General features: G+C 44.4%; 2 protein-coding genes across 9 annotated transcripts in view; one reads left to right on the top strand and one right to left on the bottom strand.

Annotated features, from left to right (window-relative positions):
• TSR2 (TSR2 ribosome maturation factor) overlaps positions 1–25,078 on the top strand; it is a 1,158,091-nt gene that overhangs the window by 72,604 nt on the left and 1,060,409 nt on the right. Inside the window, exon 1 of one of the 7 annotated variants that reach the window (XM_050777045.1) lies at positions 21,540–23,030. The exons of the other annotated variants lie outside the window; for them this stretch is intronic. Within the exon in view, the coding sequence (XP_050633002.1) occupies positions 22,998–23,030 (33 nt within the window). The 5' untranslated portion in view covers positions 21,540–22,997. Of the gene's footprint in view, positions 1–21,539; positions 23,031–25,078 lie in introns of those variants that run through there. 7 annotated transcript variants of the gene reach the window in all.
• The window catches only part of SMC1A (structural maintenance of chromosomes 1A), a 63,115-nt gene continuing 46,604 nt past the window's right edge, over positions 8,568–25,078 (bottom strand). Inside the window, exons 23-24 of one of the 2 annotated variants that reach the window (XR_007722677.1) lie at positions 13,423–14,006; positions 8,568–8,749 (exon numbers count right to left, since the gene is read on the bottom strand). The gene's annotated coding sequence lies outside the window, so the exon portion shown is untranslated. Of the gene's footprint in view, positions 8,750–13,417; positions 14,007–25,078 lie in introns of both variants that reach the window. The other variant, XR_007722676.1, reaches the window with a different exon arrangement.

Here is a 25,078-nt window from a genome sequence, read left to right on the forward strand (position 1 = left end):
GCTAAGTGGAGGACACCAATCCTTCCTTCATACTGTAGGCTACATACTATATGATTCCAACTATATGACATTCGGGAAAAGCCAACTATGGAAAAGTAAAAGGTCAGTCAATAGTTGCCAGGGGTTTGAGGGAAGGAGAAAGGTGAATAGGTAGAGAGCACAGAGGAATTTTTTTTTTTTTTTTTTTTTTGAGACAGAGTCTTGCTCTGTCGCCATGTTGAAGTGCAGTGGCGCGATCTCGGCTTACTGCAACCTCCACCTCCCAGTTCAAGCAATTCTCCTGCCTCAGCCTCCCACACCCAGCTATTTTTTGTATTTTTAGTAGAGACAGGGTTTCACCATATTGGCCAGGATGGTCTCAATCTCTTGACCTCGTGATCCACCAGCCTTGGCCTCCCAAAGTACTGGGATTATAGGCAGGAGCCACCACGCTCAGTCAAGCACAGAGGATTTTTTAGGGCAATGGAACTACTCTGTATGATATTGTAATGGTGGATACATGACATTAGACATTTGTCAAAACCCACAGAATGTACAACCCCAAGAGTGAACCCTAAAGCAAACTATGAACTTTTGTTAATAATAATGTACAAGGCTGGGCACGGTGGCTCACGCCTGTAATCCCAGCACTTTGGGAGGCCAAGGCAGGTGGATCACAAGGTCAGGAGTTCAAAACCAGCCTGGCCAACATGGTGAAACCCCATCTCTGCTAAATATACAAAAATTAGCCTGGTGTGGTGGTGCGCACCTGTAATCCCAGCTATTCAGGCAGCTGAGGCAGGAGAATCACTTGAGCCCAGGAGGCGGAGGTTGCAGTGAGCCAAGATCGCACCACTGCACTCCAGCCTGGGCGACAGAGTGAGACTCTGTCTCAACTAATAATAATAATAATAACGTACCAATATTGGCTCATCAGTTTTAGCAAATGTATCACATGTTAATAATAGAGGAAACTGTAGTAGGGTGAGGGTGTTTATGGAAACTCTGTGCACTTTCCACCCAATTTTTGTGTAAACCTAAAACAGTTCAAAAAAATAAAGTCTAGGGTTGGACATGGTGGCTCATGCCTGTAATCCCATCACTTTGGGAGGCCAAGATGGGAGGATCACTTGAGCCTAGGAGTTTGAGACCAGTCTAGGCAACATAGGGAGATCCCGTCTCTACAGAGAATTTAAAAATTAGCTGGGTGTGGTGGTGCATGGCTGTGGTCCCAGCTACTCGGGGAGCTGAGGTGGGAGGTCAAGGCTGTAGTGAGCCATGATCACACCACTGCACTCCAACGTGGGCAACAGGGAGAGATCTTGTCTCATAAAATAAACAGACAAAAAATAAAAATAAAGTCTCTATGTTTTTATTAAAGAAATGGAAATACCGATATATGCTACATCATGTATGAACCTTGAAAACATCATGCTAGTGAGAAGTCAATCACAGAAGGCCACATTTTGTATGATTCCTTTTATATGAAATGTTCAGAACAGGAAAATCTACAGAGACAGAAAGTAGATTAGTGGTTGTTTGGTGATGGGGAATGGGGACACTGGGGGGTTATGGCTAAGGGGTATAGGGTTTCTTTTTGGAGTTGATATGATTTGGCTCTGTGTCCCCACCCAAATCTCATCTTGAATTGTAATCCCCACATGTCGAGGGAGGGACCTAGTGGAAGGTGATTGGATCATGGGGGCAGTTTATCCCATGCTGTTTTCATGATAGTGAGAGAATCCTCACGAGGTCTGATGGTTTTATAAGTGTTTGACAGTTCCTTCTTCACACGCACTCTCTCTCTCCTGCCATCATGTAAGACGTGCCGGCTTCCCCTGCCACCATGTAAGTTTCCTGAGGCCCCTACAGCTATGCAAAACTGTGAGTCAATTAAACTTATTTTCTTTATAAATTACCCAGATTCTGGCAGTTCTTTATAGCAGTGTGAAAACGGACAGGAGCAATGAAAAATATTCTAAAATTGATTGTGGTGATGATTGAACACTATGGGTATACTAAAAGCCATTGAATTCTATACTCTAAAGGGGTGAATTGTATGGTAAATGAATTATATCTCAATAAAGCTGTTTACAATGACAAAAAAATAGACCCCCCCCCCATACACACACTTGTGTAGCCTTAGAATGTTCACACAAAGGTCCTACAAAAAACTGGTAACAGTGGAGAGCCCCAGTGGAGATCTGGGGAACTGAGGATAAGCAGTGAGAAAGAGACAGTTTTCACTGTATAACCTCTTGTGTCACTTGAAGGTTTTATCCTATGCATGCATTACATACTTCAAAATTCTCCTCAAATACTATCACTTCCCAAAAGCCTACCCTGCTGTCCCTTACTTCTCTCAAACAACAATCTCTCTATGCTATCTCCCAAAATAAGACACAGAGAAAATCAAACCTAAAACCTGGCCAAACAAATCTAAAGAAAGCAAGAAAAAAATAAAATAAATGCCAAAACCCACACAGAAAGGAATTCCGTAAGTATATCCACTCAATGGAATATTTTGTGGCCATTTAAATGATGTTTATAAAAATTTTAATGGGAAATGTTTATGTGAAAATGGCAGTATGTAATTGAACATACAGCATGATCCCAAATATGGTTTTTCTAGGCCTAGATAAAAGCCTAAACACACCAAGATGCTAACACTGGTTGTATTTAGACAGTAGGAAGTTTTTCTTTCCCTAAATTTTCATCAATGAACACATTACTTCCGGTGGGACAGAAGTCGTCATTAGTTTGTTCAAGGCTCCTCTCTTGATTCCTTTCGCTTGTTAATTCTATTTTTTCTCCTGTATTTCTACTCCCTTTACACCCAAAGACAAACATTTCAATGTATTTAATGAATTTTACTTCTAACATCAGAAACATTTGCACATGTGTATATATTTTAAGGAGTTCCTAAGAATTTTTTGAGACAGGGTCTTGCTCTGTCACCCAGGCTGGAGTGCAGTAGTGTGATCTCGGCTCACTGCAGCCTCCACCTCCCAGGCTCAAGTGGTCCTCCCACCTTGGCCTCCCAAGTAGTTGGGACTACAGGCGTGTGCCACCACACCTGGATAGTTTTTGTTGTTACTATACAGACGGGGTCACAATATATTGTCCAGGCTGGTCTCAAGCTCTTGTCTTCAAGTAATCCACCCGCCTAGGCCTCCCAAAGCACTGGGATTACAGGTGTGAGCCACCAGGCCCAGGCTTTTTTTTTTTTTTTTTTTTTTTTAAATATGTAAAAAGTGCCCCGTCTGGCCTGGCATTCTAGCTCTGGGCCATCCACTGCACAATGTCACAGTAGGTGTTCAAAATATAATTTCTTCTCTCTCTTCTACCTTGACAGTTATTTCTGTAAGGCCCAGGTTCCAGGCACGACTTCGCCATTAACTACCCTGTTGTCCAAAGGGAATGCTGAGAGGACGGGACAATGTGAAAAGTGACGGAATTGATCAGAGTTGGGCGCCCACCACATCGGTACTTAGCTGTGTAGCTTTGGCGAGTCACCTAAGTCTCCCTGTGCCTGAGTTTTCTTACCTATCAGGGGGAGGGGAAATAATATCACATACTTCATAAGGCTCTCACTGTCTACCCGCACTTCTACCATGCCTCCCTGCTGAAGACCTATCTGGTTTGGGCTGCTCGGCCACCTTACCCTGCGTCAGCTGACACAAGCCACGCCCCCATAAGCCAAGACCCGGGGCGCAGGGAAAACTGTTGCTAGGCAAGAAGTGACGTCACGCAGGCCCTCGGGCTAGAGTGCGCAATCACAGAGCAGAAAAGAAATTTCATTCGTCATCCAGCCATTCATGCTCCTGGATTCCTTCAATGAATATTCGCCGACCCTTCCTTTTGGGACCATCCAGGTGCTGGGCTTTGCTGGAGACAGAATTCCTGCCCTCAGGGAGCTTCCTGTCTGAAAGGAGAGAGCCCCAGACAACAATTCTGCACGGTACAGGAGCAGAGGGGCGCTCTGGGAGCCCAGATGACGGGATGCCATCCAACTTGGGAACAAACATAGGCTGCATGAATAAAGTGACACTTGAACAGCTGAGTTAATGGGGTTTGGGTATCAGTGTGAAAGGCCTTCCGTGCAAAGACACCTAGGGAAAAACAAAACAAAACAAAACAAAACTCGTGCAGTCTAGGAAACACTTGTAGTTAGTTGCACTTATAGTTATGTGCTCAGTGGTCAGAGCACAGGGTATGAGGCCAAGAGTGGCAGGTGATGAGACTCAAGAGGTCTGGCAAGGGCCAGAACTTATGTGACCTTAATTACCAATCAAGCAGCTAGACTTTACCCTGTGGGGTATGGAGTGTCATAGAAGGAAAGGTTGTGTTGACTCGCATCAATGCCCTCTCACTGGTGGTGTGCCGAATATTAGGTTGAAAATGGCCAGTCTGGAAGCTAGGGAGTAGATTTGGGGTCATTCATGTGAGGGATGTTGAGACTGGAACAGGATAGTGGCAGAAGATGAGGAAAGAAGGTAGATTTGACATACAAAAAGGAGAGACTCAACTGGACTTGGTGAGGAATCAGCTATGAGGAGACAGGAGAATTTTAGGCTGCACATAAGGCAGAGAACACAGAGGAAATTGCACAAGTTTAAGGGGGTGATTAAGACAAAGATGAGTGCCAGAGGAACTCTGAGCGCTGAGAAATCAGTGTGGGATAGAATGGGCAGAAACATGTAAAATGAGGAGGATCATTATGAGGAGGAGGGATTCGGGCTAAGACTCACTGTGTGACTTTGGGCCAGTCACTATTTTTCTCTGGTCCTTTAGGTTTCCACCTGCTAAACTGGGAGATGGAGAATGATAATTGGGAGGAATGAATTACATAAGAGAATGTTCAAGAAATGCCTAGCCCTGTAGGCAATATGGATGGGAAGCATGTGACAGGTGTGTTTGGTCCAGGGTGGGGTGGCGCTGGGTTGCCATTTGGGCAACAGCAATGCCACAGGCAGGAGGACACACATACATGCAGAAAAAAGAGGGCGCAGGGGAGGGGAAATGTGACCTGGACACATGCGTGTTGGATTTGAGGAGCTCAAAGGCCAAAGCAGTCAAATCAATGTTACCCTGGGAGGCCCTGTCTTGGCAGTCAGCAGAGAGGGGCTTCTCTGGACCATGACTCCTAGACTGCCACTTCCTCAGGAAATACCCAGGTCTGTGAGGCCCGAGTCCTCTGGGTTTTGATCCCAAGTCACCGCCAGAATTGCTGTGTGAAGCTGAGTCTGTTCTGAACCACTCTGGGTCCAGGTTCTTCATATGAACAACACAAAAAGGCATGTGTGTGTTGGTGGGGAGGTGGACGAAACATTTCCAAAGGTCCCCTCCTGGTTTGTTATGCTTCAGTTCCATGGCCCTAAGTCCTTTTTAGAAAAGTCTAGTCCTGTCTCTGACTTGCTGTGTGGTGTTGAGCCAGCTGCTGGACCTCTCTGGCCCTCTTTTCATATCTGAAATATCAGGAGATTGGGGAGGAGAGTCTCCAACGTCCAATGATTCTCCCTAGAGGACGGTCACTCTCATCTCCAGCTGAAAGCTTCAGACAAATCAGAGGAAAGTGAGGCGCTGGTCACAGACCACCCCCCTTCCAAATCTTCTGTCTTCTCCCACCGCCCTCCCCTCCGCACTGTCAGGAGCTTGCAGCACTGGCTTGCTTGCCAAACTTGTTGCCATGACAACGGGTTACAAATAACTCAGATGCAGACGAAGATTTTAACCCAAGAGCTGCTGGGCCAAGGGCTTCTTGCTCCCTCCTCAGACCAGACTGAGGGAACAATCTCATAGATTCTCACAAGATGGTCAAGGTTTCTCAATGTCACAAGAAGAAGTCCTGGCATTCCAGGCCCTCCAAAACCCTGATTCAAATCTTTCCAATCACATTTGCCGCTTGCTTCCATTAAAAAGCGATCACTCCAAAAAAATTAGCCGGGCATGGTGGCACGCGCCTGTAGTCCCAGCTACTCAGGAGGCTGAGGCAGGAGAATCGCTTGAACCCGGGAGGCAGAGGTACAGGGAGCTGAGATCGTGCCACTGCACTACAGCCTGGGTAACAGAGTGAGACTCCATCTCAAAAAAAAAAGTGATCACTCCTATTTTTTTTTGACACCTACTGTATACCAAGCCCTGTGTTGGATGCTTTACATACAGTATCTAAGGAAATCTCCCCAGAACCCTATCAGGTAGACATGACTATTCTACCTGGGACTATATTTTACCTGGAACATTATTTTATAGAGAAGAAAATTGAGGCCCATGGATATGAATTGAGCAAGGAGGTCCAAAGAGTCAGAATTCGAACGGGTGCAGTGGTTCACACCTGTAATCCCAGCACTTTGGGAGGCCGAGGCAGGTGGATCACCTGAGGTCAGGAGTTCGAGGCCAGCCTGGCCAACATGGTGAAACCCCATCTCTACTAAAGATACAAAAAATATTAGTTGGGCGCAGTGGTGGTTGCCTGTAATCCCAGTTACTTGGGAGGCTGAGGCAGGAGAATCGCTTGAACCTGGGAGGCGGAGGTTGCAGTGAGCCGAGATCACGCCATTGCACTCTAGCCTGGGCAACAAGAGCAAAACTCCATCTCAAAAAAAAAAAAAAAAAAAAAGGAGTCAGAATTCAAACCCAAACCCGTCAGATTCCCAAACCCAGGCTTTTTCTATTGCCAGTGGTTCGCAAATGTTGGTCTACAGACTTGGTGTTTCCAGAAAATCTGGAGCAGTTGAAATTCAGATAGTACTGCCATTCAAGAAGGTGGAATGCATTTGTCTCCTCTAATTCCTAAGACTCCACAAAATTAAAGGATCAAGGGTATAAACTCACAACTCCAAAGAAAACGGGAGGAGCTCCTATCAATGGGAGAGAGATTTCAACAACTTTCTGGCAAGCAGAAAGGGGGTGGGAGGGATGGTAACTGAGAAAGCAGGGCAGGGAAAGGCATGAGCAGAGTCCACATGTGGGAAGAGATCCACTGGGAGAGAGCTCATCTACCCTGCCAAATCCTGGAGAGGTGCAGTAAAGGTATCCTGATGGTGGGAGCAAGACATAAAGCCTCAAACATAATTGAAAGTGTGTGAAAGTGTCTGTTGGAACAGTTAATCTCCCCCAACTCATGTTGGAACAGTTAATTTCCCCCTTATCTCCCCCATGCTCATGGGTAGAAATCACACCAGCCAACAAGTATCTACACTCCAGCAAAATATCAGCGGGTTCTCCAAAGAAACCAAACAGTCCCAAAGCAAAGGCCTCTATTTTCCATACTTAGGGGTCCTCCAGCAGATTGTACAGGTCCTTACTCAGTCACTTTAAAGGGACTTGACAAACACCTGCCCTTACACAGGGCTCCAAATTAATCAACTTTTTATTTTTAAAATAGAGACCAGGTTTCTCCGTATTGCCCAGGCTGGTCTCAAACTCCTGGGCTCAAGCGATTCTCCCACCTTGGCCTCCAAAAGTGCAATGATTACAGGTGTGAGCCACCATGTCCGGCTCAACTTTTTATTGTGTTCTTCTTAAATCAATGGGCCAGGCTGGGCGCGGTGGCTCACGCCTATAATACCAGCACTTTGGGAGGGCGAGACAGGTGAATCACCTGAGGTCAGGAGTTTGAGAGCAGCCTGGCCAACATTGTGAAACCATGTCTCTACCAAAAATACAAAAATTAGCTGGGCATGGTGGCAGGCACCTGTAATCCCAGCTACTTGGGGGAGGCTAGGGCATGAGAATCGCTTGAACCCAGGAGGTGGAGGTTGCAGTGAGCCAAGAGTGCGCCACTACACTCCAGTCTGGGGGATAGAGCAAGACTCTGTCTTAAAAAAAAAAAAAAAAAAAATCAATGGATTGATAGGTTTGAACATTTGTGAAGAAAAAAGATTTATGAACAAACTGATGAAACAAATGGGAAAAACTAAGACTAGGCACATTTCAAGTGTGGGAAAAGACCAAGCAATTATTAAAATCAGGAATATAAAAAAATGAAAAAGTAATTATAGTATACTTCTTGGCTCTGTAGTGACTACTGATTTACTAGAAGTTGGGATATAAACATATTGGAAGAATGAAGGGAGGGAAAGTAGGTGTGTGTGTGGAAGAGATAGAAAAGAGGTAAATCCTGTTCTACCATAAGATGTCAAGAGATAATGTCTCAAATTGCTAAATTAGGAAATAATGGTGGCCAGGCTCGGTGGCTCATGCCTGTAATCCCAGAACTTTGGGAGGCTGAGGTGGGCGGATCACTTGAGGTCAGGAGTTTGAGACTAGCTTGGCCAACATGGTGAAACCCTGTGTCTACTAAAAATACAAAAATTAGTTGGGTGTGGTGGCAGGCACCTGTAATCCCAGCTGCTCGGGAGGCTGAGGCGGGAGAAATGCTTGAACCTGGGAGGCGGAGGTTGCAGTGAGCCGAGATCGCGCCATTGCACTCCAGCCTGGGTGTCGCAGTGAGACAAGGAAGGAAGGAAGGAAGGAAGAAAGGGAGGGAGGGAGGGAGTGAGGGAGGGTATGATGAGGAACCATGGTGGTCCATCAGTTAAAAATCCTTTCAGCTACAAGTAACAAAAAACTCAACTGATAGTGGCTTAAACACATATGGCTTTATTTATTTTTTCAGTCAACAGGAACTGTGGCACGGGTTCAGCTGCTCAATGATGCCATCAAGAAACTGGGCTCTTTCTGACTTGCTCCCTTCACATGTTGTCTTCTTCCTCGTGCTCATCCCCACGTGGTCACAAGATGGCTATCACAGCTCCAGACGGCATGACTATATTCAAAGCAGAAAGAAAGAAGCAGACAACATCAGCTATGTGTGCCTCTGCTCAGGAAAGCAAATACTTTTTCAGAAGGCCCTCAGCCAAATATCTCACTGGCCAAAGCCAGGTCACGTAGTCATCCTTAGCTGCAAGGGAGGCTAAGAAAGTATCTGGCTCTTCAGCCTCTGAGTGGGAGGTGGCAAGGAACAAGGGATTTGGAAGTAGTTGCCTCTAGGGAGCAGGACCAGCAGTGGGAAGGAGTAGGACAGGATATTGCTGGGTTTTATTAGGTATATCTTAGCACTGTTTTATTTTTTTAAGTATGTATATGTATTCCTCTGATAAAAATTAAAAATTAGGCCGGGTATGGTGGCTCACACCTGTAATCCCAGCACTTTGGGAGGCCGAGGCGAGCGGATCACCTGAGGTCAGGAGTTTGAGACCAGCCTGGCTAACATGGTGAAACCCTGTCTGTATTAAAAATACAAAAATTAGCCAGGCATGGTGACACACGCCTGTAATCCCAGCTACTCCAAAGACTGAGGCAGGAGAATCGCTTGAACCCAGAAGGCTAAGGTTGCAGTGAGCCAAGATTGCGCCACTGCACTCTAGCTGGGCGACAGAACAAGACTTGTCTCAAAAATAATAAATAAAATTAAATTAAAATTAAAAAATAAAATGTTATGGTTTCTATGAAAAAAGAAATCTTAAAAATAAATGCTGGTAATAGTTTTCTATTTCCAGAGCAAAGGATAGCAATTCACCTTGGAAGCAAACTTACCAGAATACGCTCTTTACTTAGACTGAGGTATCTCAGGTATACACCTACTGATCTTAGAGAAAATTGTGCTATCACTATTAACCTGAATGTGGCCGATGGAAACCAGGACAGCTCTGTGTAGCAGTTAACACTGGTTGACTGTGGTTAGACAGTCCTGGTGCAATTTCCTGTCTGCCATTTATTAGCTCTGTGACCCTGGGCAAATGACACCCGGGAGCTTCATTTTCCTTGTTTATGAAATGAAAGTAACTCAAGTGCCTGCCACAGAGTAAGCACTCAGCAGATATCCACCATGATTAGAATGTTAAATGTTCTGTGTACTGATATTATCTGGGTGTCCTTTATAGTACTATGCTTCCACTGAGTTAATTTTTTATCCTAAACATGAATTGGGACTAGATTCATGTTTAGTCCCAATTCATGTTGGGACTAAAATGCCCAACTGAAAATTGTTTGTTTTTGAGAGATATGTGTGCATATTTTTTCTCAGGCCTTTGCTCACAGAAGATACCCCATTGGGACCACATCAGGAGACATGCAGATTTGAATTGCTATTGACTCCTGTTGGAGGAAGCACTGTAAAAAGGAATGAGGCTGGATTGTTGGCCCTACTACATACATGGTTATTTAACTTTAAAACAACCTACTCTGTGACATGTGCTGCTGAGTACTGTGATGGCCTCTTATGGGCTACGGAGCCCAGATCACCACTGTGAGGCAGGTGTGTTAGAATCCCAGAAAGAAAATTGATATGGCGAGTGTTACATGGGAGCAGGAAATGCAGTTGGCCTGGGAGTAGAGAATGCGAAAATGGCCTCCTCTCTTTGATGCCACGGTGAGAGCTGGAGACCTGGATTGCCGGCAGGGAGCACATGGCGAGAGCCATATGGTGGTGGAAGACAATCTTGCCCACACATGGTATGAAACTGGGAGGTTATGGAGAGGGACAGCCAGTAGGCAGTGTTCCTCAGAAAGGCATAAGTGACCTTCTCCTGGAGAGGTTATATCTGGTATCCTTTGAAATGTTTCCTGTCTGGCCTGATAATTATCTTCTGTTATCTGTAAGATGCCAGCAAAGTTCTATTAAGTACACATACATAGACGATACTTCTTTTTTAAAAAAAAGAAGAAAAGGATGCTATGAAAGGGCATCTTTGGAGAATAAGAATGCTGAGAAATGAAAAATGACTGCCAAAATAAAGGTGTCCAGCAGAAGATAAAGTCAAAACAAGGTCCCATAATATAGAATTTAAAAAAACAAAAGACATGGAAAATACATATGTGAGAAGATAATCATCCAGGAGATCCAATATCCAACTGACAGGAGTTCTAAAAAGAACGGAGAAAGTAAGCAAAGAAATAAAACAGCAACTTCTCAGAGCAGGGGGACATGAGTCTTCAGATTGAAAGGGCCCACCCACCAGGTGCCCAGCAAAGTAGATGAGGGAAAACCCCACTGCTGGGCACATCATTGTGACATTTCAAAACACTAAGTATGAAGAAAAAAAATTAAGCTTCCAGATGTAGAGAAAACAGGTTGCCAGCAAAGGAATGACAATAATATTAGCATGTGACTTTTAATCAGCGACACTACAGTCTAAAGCAGTATCTTCAAAATTCAGAGGAAAAACTGTTTCTAACATAGAATTCTAAAGCCAAACTATCATTGAAATATGAAGGTAAAATAATGACTACATATTCAGATATGTAAAGACCCCAAAATTTACCTTTCTTAAGAAGTTACTCGAGGATGTTCTCCAACAAAATGTACGATGTGGCCAGGTGCAGTGGCTCACGCCTGTAATCCCAGCACTTTGGGAGGCTGAGGCAGGCGGATCAGGAGGTCAAGAGATGGAGACCATCCTGGACAACATGGTGAAACCCCATCTCTACTAAAAATACAAAAATTAGCCAGGCGTGGTGGTGTGCACCTGTAGTCCCAGCTACTCAGGAGGCTGAAGCAGGAGAATCGCTTGAACCCTGGAGGCGGAGGTTGCAGTGAGCCAAGATCACATCACTGTACTCCAGCCTGGGCGACAGAGTGAGACTCCGTCTCAAAATGGTGTGATCTCAGCTCACTGCAACCTCTGCCTCCTGGGTTCAAACGATTCTCCTGCCTGAGCCTCCCGAGTACCTGGGATTATAGGCATGTGCCACCACGCCTGGCTAATTTTTTGTATTTTTAGTACAGACAGGGTTTCTCAATGTTGGTCAGGCTGGTCTCGAACTCCCGACCTCAGGTGATCTGCCCGCCTGGGCCTCCCAAAGTGCTGGGATTACAGGTGTGAGCCACTGCGCCCAGCCTAGAAAAGAGATTTATTGTGAAGTTATCAGGTAGCTCATAGAAGTCTGGAGAATCAGGCTGAGAACATGGAGTGGGAGCGAGGAAGGCAGGCAGCAGGAACCACAGCTAAGGGTCCACTGTAGAAACAGCCTGGTTAGAAAGCTGCTGTTGGCACTGCTCCCCACACCGCTCCTACCAGTGGACCTTATCCTACTGGCACATGCCCCTGCAAAGGAGCTCCAACCATCCTCACATGTGTTGTTTTGGTTTATTTGTTGTGGACTTCAGAGTTTAGTTAATCATAATCTGCAATTCATGGCACATTATCACCAGTTCACTGAAGGCTGCTCTTTTACTTTATTTGTTCTATTCTTCTTCTTCCCCATCAGTCCCTATCCTCACTCTCATTCTCCTGCCCAACTTAGTGAGCCTCTCCAGTGTAATTAATGTATGTATACTTTCAATCCATCTTCCATATGTTTATTTATATGCATATCCATGAAAATACACAGTGTTGTTTTACATTTCTGTAAATGGAATTGTGCTATAAATACTATTCTGTTTCTTACTTTTTTCTCTCAATGCTGGGGATTTTAGAGATCTATCCATGTGGCTATATGTAAATCTAGTTTATTACTTTTGTTTTATAGTTTTCCATCCTATGAATATTCAGTTTGTTTATCCTGTCCTATGGTGGTGAACACCTGATTGCTTCTGATTCCTCACTACCACAAACAGTGCTGCCATGAACAACCTCAACTATATTTTCTTAAGACCTGTGTGAGAATTTCTCTGGAATATATGCCCAGAAGCAGGACTGCTGGGTTGTAGGGTATTCACATACTTAATTTCATGGGTGCTGCCAAACTCTCTCTGGAATACCCGTGCCAGTTTACATTCCAACTCACGGTTGCCCTTTTCCTCACATCCTCATCAGCCCTTGATAACATCTGGCTTTCTACATGTTACCATTGCTGTAGTGACTTCTCACCATTATTTTAATTTCATTTCTCTAATTATTGGCAGAGTTGAAAAAGCTCTTAATATATTCAAGTTTCCCCTTGCATAAACTCAAGTTTCCCCTTCTATAAATTACTCTTCATATCCTATGCCCATTTTCCTATTGGGTTTACTATCTTCCTTATATATTCTCCTAATCTATCATCCTTTTGTTAATTTTGTATATTCCTGCCTTCTTTTTGTTGCTGGTTCCAGATTCAAGGCCATGAACAGAGTATTCAGCCCTTGTTGCCTGGCGGGCTGGGAAAGAAAATACCTGACCACCATCAGTTTCCATAGTGGGAAATAGGGCCATGCCTCCCAATTTGGGAGGGATTCCCCCAAAAAACAGAATGGGAAATTAGATGCTAGAGAACAGTAGAGTTCACTCCTTTGGTCATCCAACATCCACACATAGCCTTCCTCCCGTACTTATGCTTTTAAAAAAAGCTTCCACCTAATACAGTGCAAATATACCTCATATAAACCAAACATGCACCCATCCCCTTTCCAGAGTGAAAAAACTGAAAACATAAATTAGAATGCTCTCAGGGGCAAGCAATAGAAAACCCAACTCAAGCCGTCTTGAATAGTAAATGCAATTCATTGGCTCACTTAACTGAAGAGTCCACGGGCAGGGAGACTTCAGGCATGGCATGATCCGGAATATGGTTCCATTTCTGTGATTCTCTTGGCTCCGCCTCCTCCATTTTTCAGCTCCATCCTCAGGTAGGCCTTCCACATGTTCACAAGATGGCTAACAGCAGCAACCAGGCTACATGCTTCTTTGTTCTTATCCAAGGGAAGATAGGTCATCTCCTCCCTCAAAAGCTGAATAAAAGTCCTAAGCCTCATTGTGATTGGGTCATCCCTGAACCAGTCATCACTGTGGCTAGGAGGGTGAAATTACTCAGATCAGTTTATACCAATAAAGGCCTACACCTAGAGCTGGTGGTGGGGTGAATCCCACTCACATCCCATAGTTGTTACACAGCGGGAGAGGAGTGGAATGGATGCTGCAGAACAACTACAATGTCCACTACAAGGGAGTAAACTAAGAAAGAGGAAGATATGGGGTCCAAGAAAGATTGGGTCCAACCCAGATTAATGAAGGGACGTCCCAGGATGACAGCTGCACCGCAGGCCTACAGAGCAATCAGTCCAAATTGGAACAGGAAGACGGAGGACTCCAGGAAGAAGGTATCTGGGAAAAAAGGGGATTCAAATGATTTTATACTTTCCTTGAGAATTTGGAATAACTTAAGAAGGTGATAAAGTCAGACAATGCAAGGAAAAAAAGAAAGACAATTAGAAACTCTAAGGAAAAAAAGCTGTATAAGAAAAGCAATGTAATCCTAATATACTAATTGGATCTTTCTGGAACAATATTTACATCATCATCATAATGTAAACACTTTATTGCCCTTAAACTTTTAGAATGACCTACTGGCAAAGTATGGATGACTTAATTATGGTTATAGAACAGAGTGTAAATATTATTAACCTTGTTAATATAAAAGTAAAAGTGCAGATGACAAGTTACAAGAGAGAAAAGGGAGAGTAAGTCTATTAGCTAAAGGTAGAAAGATAAGGAATAGAGGATATATAATTAGTGACATGGCTATATTGGAGGCATGGGAAAGGCATTTGTGTGGTATAAATAGCAGGAAGTTAATAGAGAATGACTAAAATTGAACAATAAAAGTTGATAAATAGAAAAATCTGTACATTGGCTGAGCACGGTAGCTCACGCCTGTAATCCCAGCACTTTGGGAGGCCAAGACGGGCGGATCACCAGAGGTCAAGAGTTCAAGACCAGCCTGGCCAACATGGCGAAACCCCATCTCTACTAAAAATACAAAAATTAGCTGAGTGTGGTGGTGCATGCCTGTAATCCCAGCTACTCGGGAGGCTGAGGCAGGAGAATCACTTGAATCTAGGAGGCAGAGGTTGTAGTGAGCCAAGATCATGCCACTGAACTCCAGCCTGGGTGACAGAGCAACACTCCGTTTCAAAAATAAAAAAGAAGAAAAATCTGTATATTATTCAGAGATAAAAAGATAATTACTGGAAAAAACAAACAAACAAACAAAAAAAAAAACAAAAAAAAAAAACCCAAACAGTTAAAAGTAGACTAGTAGATTTCCAGGTCAAGATGATAGACTTACCATGTGTTTTTCTCCACTTCCTCCTGAGACCCTGCTAAAATCATTGTAAAGGATTAAAAAGGGTATAAATACACAATGATGAAGAGAGTGGGAACAGGTCCATCAGCAAAAGAGAGATTTCAACAAATTTCTGGAAGATAGGAAGTAAATGGAGGAATGGTGACTGATGGAGCATGGTGGAGGAAGCCACAGCCTGGAGTATGCATGGAGGTGATGCTTCAGAGGAAGAAGTTGCTCTTTCTCTGCAGAAGCCTGGAGTGTCTTGGTCTTGACAATGCCAGGTATGATGAAGGGTGGGAATCAAATGTGGGGCTGAAAATAGGGAGTTTCATGGGAAGGCTGCATATCAAACCATGAATCCTCCTTCCCCTCCCTTGTGCACAATTCACAGCAGCCAGGTATCTACCCATTAGGCAAAAACCAAAGGGTTCTTCGCTAAGGCAATTGAACAACCTCAGAGAAAAGACGTTAGCATTCTGGCATTCAGGGACTCTGCAGCATAGCAAGTTAGCTCTCTAGTCATCCTAAAGGAAGGCCACCAGTTGCCTAACCCTGCCCCCATACATAGAGCTTCTGATCAGATTTTTATTGCTACATTCTTAAATATCAGCAAACAACTATGGATCACTAGGCATTTGAGAAAAGACTGCAACTTGAAAGAGACCAAAATAAGTAAACAAGGGAAAAAATAATCCAAATGAAATAGATATCTCAAAGGACAGAAAGAAATATAAAAATACCCTCTCTATCATTTTCAGATTCAAGATGATAGTACATCCATAAAACAAGAACAGCATGCAATAAGAAAGGAAAAGAGAACAAGAGTGAATACTAAGAAATTTAAAATGTGATTGCCACATGAAAAGACATGCAATAGAAGGGTTGAAAGATACAGTTAAGTCTTCTCTCAAAAAGTAAACAAAAACGAAAGGAAGAGAGGGACAAAGCTAGGGAGGGAGGGAGGGAAAGAGGAAGGGAGCGAGAGATGGAAAATAGGAGAGTGGATAAAAAATTACAAAAGATAAATTCAGGAGATCTAACATCGAACATTAAGGATTTCCAGAAAGAGAGAATAAAGGAAATGGAGAAAAGGAATATGTTTTTAATTACAAAGACATACTATGTGAGAATTTCCCAGAGTTAAAAGACTTCTAAATGAAGGGATGTAACAAATGACCAGCACAATGAATGACAAAAGATCTGAAACCTAAACACATAATTATTAAGTTTCAGAATACCAAGAATACAATTCTGAAAAAATAACAGGAGGCCAGTCGCGGTGGCTCACGCCTGTAATCCCAGCACTTTGGGAGGCCGAGGCGGGTGGATCACCTCAGGTCAGGAGTGCAAGACCAGCCTGGCCTACATGGTGAAACCTCATCTCTACTAAAAATACAAAAATTAGCTGGGTGTGGTGGCAGGCGCCTGTAATCCCAGCTACTCGGGAGGCTGAGGCAGGAGAATCGCTTGAACCCGGGAGATGGAGGTTGCAGTGAGCCGAGATCACACCATTACACTCCAGCCTGGGGAACAAGAGCGAGACTTCGTCTCAAAACAAACAAACAAACAAACAAAAACAAAAACAATAAAACAGGAGAAGGGACGGATGGAGTAGAAGTACTTTTCCCTATGCTTCCCACCAAATACAGCTAAAATTGAACTTGGACATTATGTATAAACACAAAAATCTGAAAGGTGGACAGAAGGCAACAAACCGGGTAGGGAACTTGGTAGCAGAGAAGTGACATACTGGTGAGTTCCCTGAGTTTGTTTTTTGTCTCATATATCCCAGACTTAGGGCTAGAGAAGCCAACAATTAGATAATAACTGCTCTAACACCACAGAAGAAAGCTGTAGTCCCACTCCTATCCACCAGCAAAGGCCAAGAGGGAAGCTTAGACTTCCACCCTTGCTAGCTGTAACTGGTTGTCCCCTCCCTTTCTGCTGGGGTGGTGTCAGAGAAGGTTGCACAGGCAGCTGGAACTCCCACTCCCACCTAGCAGTAACTAGGAAACCCTCCCCGTGAGGTATCAATAGAGAGTGAGTGGGGAATCTGGACTTCTACTCCCACCTGGCAGTAATGAGGCAATGTGCCCTCTCCATTGCCAGAGTGGTATCTGAGGAAGCAAGCTAAAATCGAGTATTTAAATAGCTCCAACATCTCACAACGCAATACCAAAAATGCCCAGTTTCAATCAAAAATCACTCATCAAACCAAGAACCAGGAAAATCTCAACTTGAATGAGAAAAGATGCTCAATAAACACCAACATTGAGATGACAGAAATGTTAAAATTATCTGACAAGAGCTTTTAAGGAACTATCATAAAAATGCCTCAACAATTTGCTTAAACATGCTTAAAACAAGTAGGAACTGTCAGCAAAAAAATAGACGACATGAAGAAGAACCAAAAGGGAATTTTAGAACTGACAAATACAAAAAAATCAAAAACCTCAACAGATAGGCTAACAGCAAAATGGAGAGGACAGAGGAAAAAAATCAACGATCTTGAAGATAGAACAATACGAATTACTCAATCTAGAAAACAAACCGGGGGTTGGGGGGTGGGAATGAACAGAGCCTCAGGGACCTGTGAGGCTACTATAAAAGATCTAACATTTGTGTCACTGAGGTCCCAAAAAGAAGAGAAAAAGTGATGGGGAAAGTTAATTATAAAGCAATGAGACTCAGACTGCTATCACGCATCTTATCATCAAAACTGAATGCTAGAAGAAAGTGAAACAATACCTTCAAAGTTCTGAGGGAAAATGACATTGCTCTTCAAACTTTATAGCCAAGTGTGAGGATGGAATAAAAATATTTTCACCATCCTGGCTAACACAGTGAAACCCTGTCTCTACTAAAAATACAAAAAATTAGCCAGGCGTGGTGGTACACGCCTGTAGTCCCAGCTACTCAGGAGGCTGAGGCAGGAGAATCGCTTGAACCCGGGAGTCGGAGATTGCAGTGAGCCGAGATCGCACCACTGCACTCCGGCCTGGGTGACAGAGCGAGTCTTTGTCTCAAACAAACAAACAAAAAATATTTTCAGACATGCAAAGACTCAGGAAGTCTACTTCCTATACAACCTTTCTGAGAAACTTACTTGATGATGTGCTCCATCGAAACAATGGAACAAGCAAACAAACAAAACGAAAACCTTGGGAATGAGCAAACAGTGGATATAACCACAGAAAGCAGTGAAGAGAAGCCACAAGATGACAGCTATGCATCAGACCTTAGAAAGCAACTAGTTAAGATTTGAAAAGGAGATTGAGGGCTCTGGGAAGGTCTCCTGAGGGGCAAAAAGTAGACTTGATTGAATTCCTAATGGAGATTTTGAGGGGAAAAAAAAAAAAGGAATATATGATAAAGAGGAAAAACAGAATTAGAAACTTCAGAAAAAACAGAAAGCTGCTACAAGGAAAAAGTATAAAAAAGTACATTGCTTTGCTCTGCAATGAAGAATACATAGTCATATTAACAGCTGTTTATTGCTTTTCAACTTTTAGAACCCAACTATAGACAAACATAAAAAAACTCAATTATGATTATGGAACAGAATTTAACGTTATGTTTTGACAATATAAAAAACCAGATGACAGAAGCTGGGAGGTTAATGGTGAGAAAGGGGGCTATAGGAAAGGATATTCTCTCATCTAACAAAGTTCTAGTTTAGAAGTATTGTCTGTAGTTCATGGAACAGGAAATAAAGGCATTATTCAATAACCCACAGAAAAACTAAACTATACTAGAAGCAGGAAGGAGTTGAACTTGATATAAATTATCTAAATCCTCATCTCTCAGCCCGAGCGCAGTGGCTCACGCTTGTAATCCCAGCACTTTGGGAGGCCGAGGCAGGTGGATCACGAGGTCAGGAGTTTGAGACCAGCCTGGCCAACATCATCAAACCCCGTCTCTACTAAAGATTCAAAAATTAGCTAGGCTTGGTATCGCACACCATTAGTCCCAGCTACTGGGGAGGCTGAGGCAGGAGAATCGCTTGAACCCAGGAGGCAGAGATTGCAGTGAGCCGAGATCGAGCCATTGCACTCCAGCTTGGGCAACAAGAGTGGAACTCTTGTCTCAAAAACACACACACAAATTAAAAAAAAAAAAGAAAGAAAGAAATCCTCATCTCTCATAGCAGGACATCAACGGGTAATGTCTGAAAGTAATGATTTTTTAAATGCCCACATATTATGGAGGTATGGAGATAAAAATCAGAATAAATAACTAAAAGTGGTTGCGAAAAGTGAGAGTGGGGGTGGGGATGTGTGGGGCAGTAGACTTTTGCTTTTCACGAGTCCGTCTGTAGTGATTTGACTTTACTGATTTGAGTTTTCTAAATAAGGTACATGGATTACTTCTATTTTAAAACGAGAAAAAAATTTTAAAAAGGATACTCCTGCCCACAACCCTCCTCCCCCCAAATTCCCTTATCCCTCCAGACCTACTGTAGCAGAATATAATAAAGTTTGGGAAACCTTGCAGTCTCTCTTCCTGCTTCTCCCTTAGGTGAAGCCTCTTTGCTTTAGTCAAAATGGAGTATTTGTTAGCCCAAACAGGGAATATTTATTCCCACCTTCTTATTTTTATGTCTCCCAGGCCTGGAAAGCCTTTCTTCCTTATCTCCACCAGTTGGAATCCTCCCTTTTAAGGCTCAGCTCAAATTCCACCTCCTCCAAAAGTCTTCCTTGTCCCCTGGTAGAACTCTCTCTCTCCCCTTGGGGGTTCCTACGAGTCTTCATTTATGCCTCTGATTATGACACTTAAATGTACTTTTTTCTTTTTTTTTTCTGAGACGGAGCCTTGCTCTGTCGCCTAGGCTGGAGTGCAGTGGCGCGATCTTGGCTCACGGCAACCTCTGCACCCTGAGCTCAAGCAAGTCTCCTGCCTCAGCCTCCCTAGTAGCTGGAATTACAGGCATGTGGTACCACGCCTGGCTAATTTTTGTATTTTTAGTAGAGACAGAGTTTCACCATGTTGGCCAGGCTGGTCTCGAACTCCTGACCTCAGGTGATCCACCCGCCCTGGCCTCCCAAAGTGCTGGGATTATAGGGGTGACCCACCGCACCTGGCAAATGTACTTTTTGCAAGTACCTTTTTTTTTTTTTTAGACTTACTCTGTTGCCCAGGCTGGAGTGCTGGGTTCAAGCAATTCTCCCACCTCAGCCTCCTGAGTAGCTAGGATTACAGGCACATGCCACCACACCCGGCATTTTTTTTTTTTTTTTTTTTTTTTTTTGTGAGACGAAGTCTCGCTCTTGTCCCTCAGGCTGGAGTGCAATGGCGCAATCTCGGCTCACTGCAAGCTCTGCCTCTCGGGTTCAAGCGACTCTCCTGCCTCAGCCTCCCAAGTAGCTGGGATTACAGGCACCTGCCACCATGCCTCGCTAATTTTTGTATTTTTAGTAGAGATGGGGTTTCACCATGTTGGCCAGGCTGGTCTCGAACTCCAGACGTTAGATGATCCGCCCGCCTCAGCCTCCGAAAGTGCTGGGATTACAGGCATGAGCCACCGCGCCTGGCCTAATTTTTGTATTTTTAGTAGAGGTGGGGTTTCGGTATGTTGGCCAGACTGGTCTCAAACTCCTGACCTCAGGTGATCCTCCCACCGTGGCCTTCCAAAGTGTTGGGATTACAGGCGTGAGCCACCGCGCCCAGCCTGAAGTACATTCTTTAGGTCAGTGTTTCATGCTCCCAACCTTCTTTCACTCCAGCTACTAGAGTGGTCCTCCTAAATACCAATCTGGCCCGGTTACTCCCTTGCTTCAAACCCTTCTACAGCTTCCCATTGCTCAAAGCTAAGCTTGACTGCTTGGATTCCACCACTTCTCCCACTGCATGGGGTGATGCCCCGTTCCCCCCTGAAATCCATGCACTTTCACACTCTTAACTGTGCTTAGGCAGCTCCTCTGCTTGGAATGTTTTTTACTCCCTTTCCATGTGGTAAGCACTAATTCCTCTTTCAAGACTCAGTTCAAGTGTCCCATCCTCTATAAAGGCTTTCCCACTCCGGGGAGAACCATCTAATACTTCCTATATGCTCACTTTGCCTCACCTAGACTTCCATTATATCATCTTCCACACTTAGTGCACTTAACTGCTTATCTGAGTTCCCAGTTAATCCAAGAATTCCTGGAGGGCATGTATATCTTATTCCCAGAACCTAGCACAGGGCCTGACACACGACAGGAATTCGACATATCCTGCTGAACAAATGGATGGAAAAATGATGCATGAGTGAATACAAGAAAAAGCAAATGAACTGGTAAATGCTTACATTAATGCATGAATGAATAAGTGAGTCAAGTTGTGAGCTAGTGCATATATAAGTGAATGAATAAATGAGTGGATGAATGAATGATAAAAATAAGCCAAGTAAGTGAATGAAAGGTGCCTGTGCCCGTGCCAGTGAGGCAGGAAAGGATGAGTGAATTCCCACCTCTGTGTCTTGCTTCAAACCCACCAGGAAGACTTCCTGCCCTGCTTTCCACCCATCTAAACTGCACACCACAGTGTTAACCTCTTTTAGATTCCAAGGAACAAAGACACATTCAGGTTAGTGATGGGGATTTATTAAAGCATTCACAGGGAAATAAGGAAGACGACAGCTACACAGGCAGCCTCATGGAAGAACAGAAACTTGAAAATGGTTCATGATCCAAAGCAGCTCTAGAGCCTGGCTTATCTTGTCACCCCCTCAGCTGCAGGCATCTGTTGCTCCCTTCTCTAGTGCTTCCCAAATTGGTGACTCAACTCCTTTCTGGCTGTATTTATACTCCTCCTACTGCTACTGACTAACTTCTTTCTGCCCCCCTCGATGCTAGCCCATGGCTTTTCCTGCCTTATGGGTCCTGAAGCTTCACGGCTCCCGGGGCTTCGGTTCCTATTAATCCATGGCTTTTCTGCATTGTAGCTCCTGCTGCCTCTTCCATGCCTATTGTCATGTTGCCACATGGTTCTGGCTACCTTATGGTTCTTGCAGTCTCATTGCTTCTACTGTCTCATGATCTTATCTCTTCAAGCCTTCTGCTGCTTTGTGGATCTCATAGTCAGTTTTGTCTCATGGTTTCTGTTCCTCGTGGCTCCTATTGCTTCATGGCTTCTGCGTCCTTTTAGCCCATTGTTGCCTTGCTGTTTCATGGCTTCTGCCACCCTGTGGCCCCGTGATCTCATTATACAGATGTCTCATGACCTCTGCTTACTTATGGTTTCTGCAGCTTTCTCTTTGCTTTTGCTGTTTAGTTTCTGGCCACCCCTCATCCACCACTAATGCCTCATTAAATTCTAATTAACTGTTCACTTCTTCTGACTATCTCACATTCTGCCTCCCTGAAAGATCTGGTTGTTTCATGCGTTTGCCATTTGATACATGCCATCCCTGTAAGGTGGAGTCCTTATGCCAGTCCAGCTAATAGGCCGCTGGCCAACATAGAGATTGGTTGCCCTTGAATCAGACACTATCCACATCTAGCTATCTGTGGCCAGGATTGTGAGGTCACATGGTACAGAGCATGGCAACTTATGCTAAAGAAACCCCTTAGAAGGGACTGCAAGCATGGCAGGTTTGCTAAGCGTTTCCACAAGGGGGCAGTGTAATTGGCAAGCATCTTGTTTGACCTGTCCAATATATCGACCTTCAAGGTTCAACCTAAGTCCCACCTTCTCCCTGACCACCTCTGCCTGTCCTGATCTACAATGGGGTATATCGAGATCAAGACTCTAGAGATGACATAGAAAGGAAACCTAGGTTCCATTTCTGGCTCTGACACTTCCTAGCAGTGGGACCTTAGGAGGTTAATTCCCCTCTGAGGACCTCAGAAGGGGTTTGGGCAGTCTTCCCTTACAGGTCTGACATTCTGGGTATTTTACTGTAAGTTATTGTATAAGGGATGTGACTCTTACCTGGGAAAGCCCTCAAAAACATCTCTTGAGGTAGGAAAGAGGGAGTCAGAGTCCTGGCTTGGAAGAGCCTTACTGCACACTGGAGGTGCTTAGCCAAGATTTATTGAACTGGATGAATGAATCAATGGCTTGTGGAGGGGTGCGGGGGGGCGGGGAGGGCAGTGAGAGACCACACAGCACACAGAATGTCTGTCTAACTTGAGGAATTCCAATTGCTGAGGAGGATGTAAGGAGATTCTGTTTCAGAGATGGATAAGGAAAGAGATGACTGGGATAGGGTAGGAATCCTGGCTATTCATGGGTACTCATTCTATCCTCTCAGTCACCCTCCACATCCAATAATCAGTCATTAAGTTCAGTTTATCATCTTCCCTTAATAGTTCACACCTTAACACCTCCAATCTATTCCCACTGGCCTTTGCCCTAGTGCAGGCCTCCTGGTCTTTTTCCAGGTTCCTAACTAATCGCCCTGTCTCCATTCGCTCTCTCACAAATGGATTCACTCATGCATTCATTCATTCAAAAACTTCACTGGGTGCCTGTTTTGTGTCAGGCACTGTGCTTTTTGCAGGGGCTATACTGGTAAGCAAAATATCTCCAGGCCCACCCTTGTGGTGCCTAAAGCTTATTCAGAGACAAAATGAGCAAATATAGTAGTGTAAGAAGCTTATTAACAGGGAAACTACAGCACGGGCACATATAGCATGAACATCTAACCTAATCTGTTTTCCATGCTGCTTGGCTAGCCAGCCAGAAACAGGTTAAGTTCACATCTGATCTGGAGTCCCCCTATTAAAAACCATTTCATGGCTCCCTCACTGCCTTCAAGCTATGCTTTCCAAATCTGGCTGTACCCTAGTCATGTGGTAACCTTTATAAGCATTCAGGATTCCAAATCCTCACCCCAGACTTACTGAACTTTTAGAGGTTGGGGCTCAGAATGCCCCACCTGTTTGTGGTATATAGCCAGTTTGGGAACCACACAGTCCTACAAGACAAATCTGAATTCTGTAGCCATGCATTTACGACCCTCTTCCAATCTGGTTCCTCTCTACCTTTTCCCCCACCCCAGGAATCTTCATGCTTCAGTATTTGTTTTGCTGTTTCTTGCCTTCATGTCTTCATGCGTACTGTTTCCGATATCTGGAAATTCTTTATACTTCCTCAACTGGCTAATTCCTACCAGCCCCTAAGACTCAGTTCAGGTGTCACCACCTAGACTAGAGGATGCCTTCTCTGAATCGTCACATAAGCTAGATGTTTCTCCTGTGCTCCTGTCACAGTGTTGATCACACTGTATGGTTAATGGCTGTTTTACAAATTGTTTCCCCAACTAGACAGTGAGCTCCTCAAAGGCAGGATCAAGATTTGACTCATCTTTGTGTTCCTGGTGCACAACACTGTGATTTCCAGAGGGAAGTGCCCAATTAAACTTAGACACTGTTGTGGAGTACTCAACTCCCTATAGCAAGGCTACTGCGTCCACAGTATAAGGGAGTCAAACTAGTTCCTCCAACAAGCCCTAGAGAATCTACTCGGATCCAGCCTGCTCTTGGAAACACCGTGGTGCCTGGCCTCCCGCGAGCACAGCCTTCACTGACAAGGGTTGCACTGTGATGCCAGGAGGTGGTGGGGCACGACAGGAGAGAGCAGGGGGCAAGCACTAAATAGATCCAAGTGGAAGTCTAGGCCCTGCCACTAAACCAGTGGAATCTCGAACAAGTCACCTCACCTCCTGGATCCTCAGGACTTAAGTCCCCAAAGCTCCTTTGTAGCACGTGTGTGCCAGGGCCTTAGCCTAAGGCAGCTCATGTAATACTTTTTATCCTGTGAGGTAGGGGTTATCTGGGTTATTATCCACGCCTACTGAATCAGATGTCCAGAGGCGGGACCAGAGCATTTTTATTTATTTATTTATTTATTTTTTGAGGTGGAGTCTCGCTCTGTCGCCCAGGCTGGAGTGCAGTGGCCAGATCTCAGCTCACTGCAAGCTCCGCCTCCCGGGTTCACGCCATTCTCCTGGCTCAGCCTCCCAAGTAGCTGGGACTACAGGCGCCCGCCACCTCGCCCGGCTAGTTTTTTGTATTTTTTAGTAGAGACGGGGTTTCACCGTGTTAGCCAGGATGGTCTCGATCTGCTGACCTCGTGATCCACCCGTCTCGGCCTCCCAAAGTGCTGGGATTACAGGCTTGAGCCA

The sequence above is a fragment of the Macaca thibetana genome, chromosome X (genome assembly GCF_024542745.1).
Source record: "Macaca thibetana thibetana isolate TM-01 chromosome X, ASM2454274v1, whole genome shotgun sequence".
NCBI lineage: Eukaryota > Metazoa > Chordata > Mammalia > Primates > Cercopithecidae > Macaca > Macaca thibetana.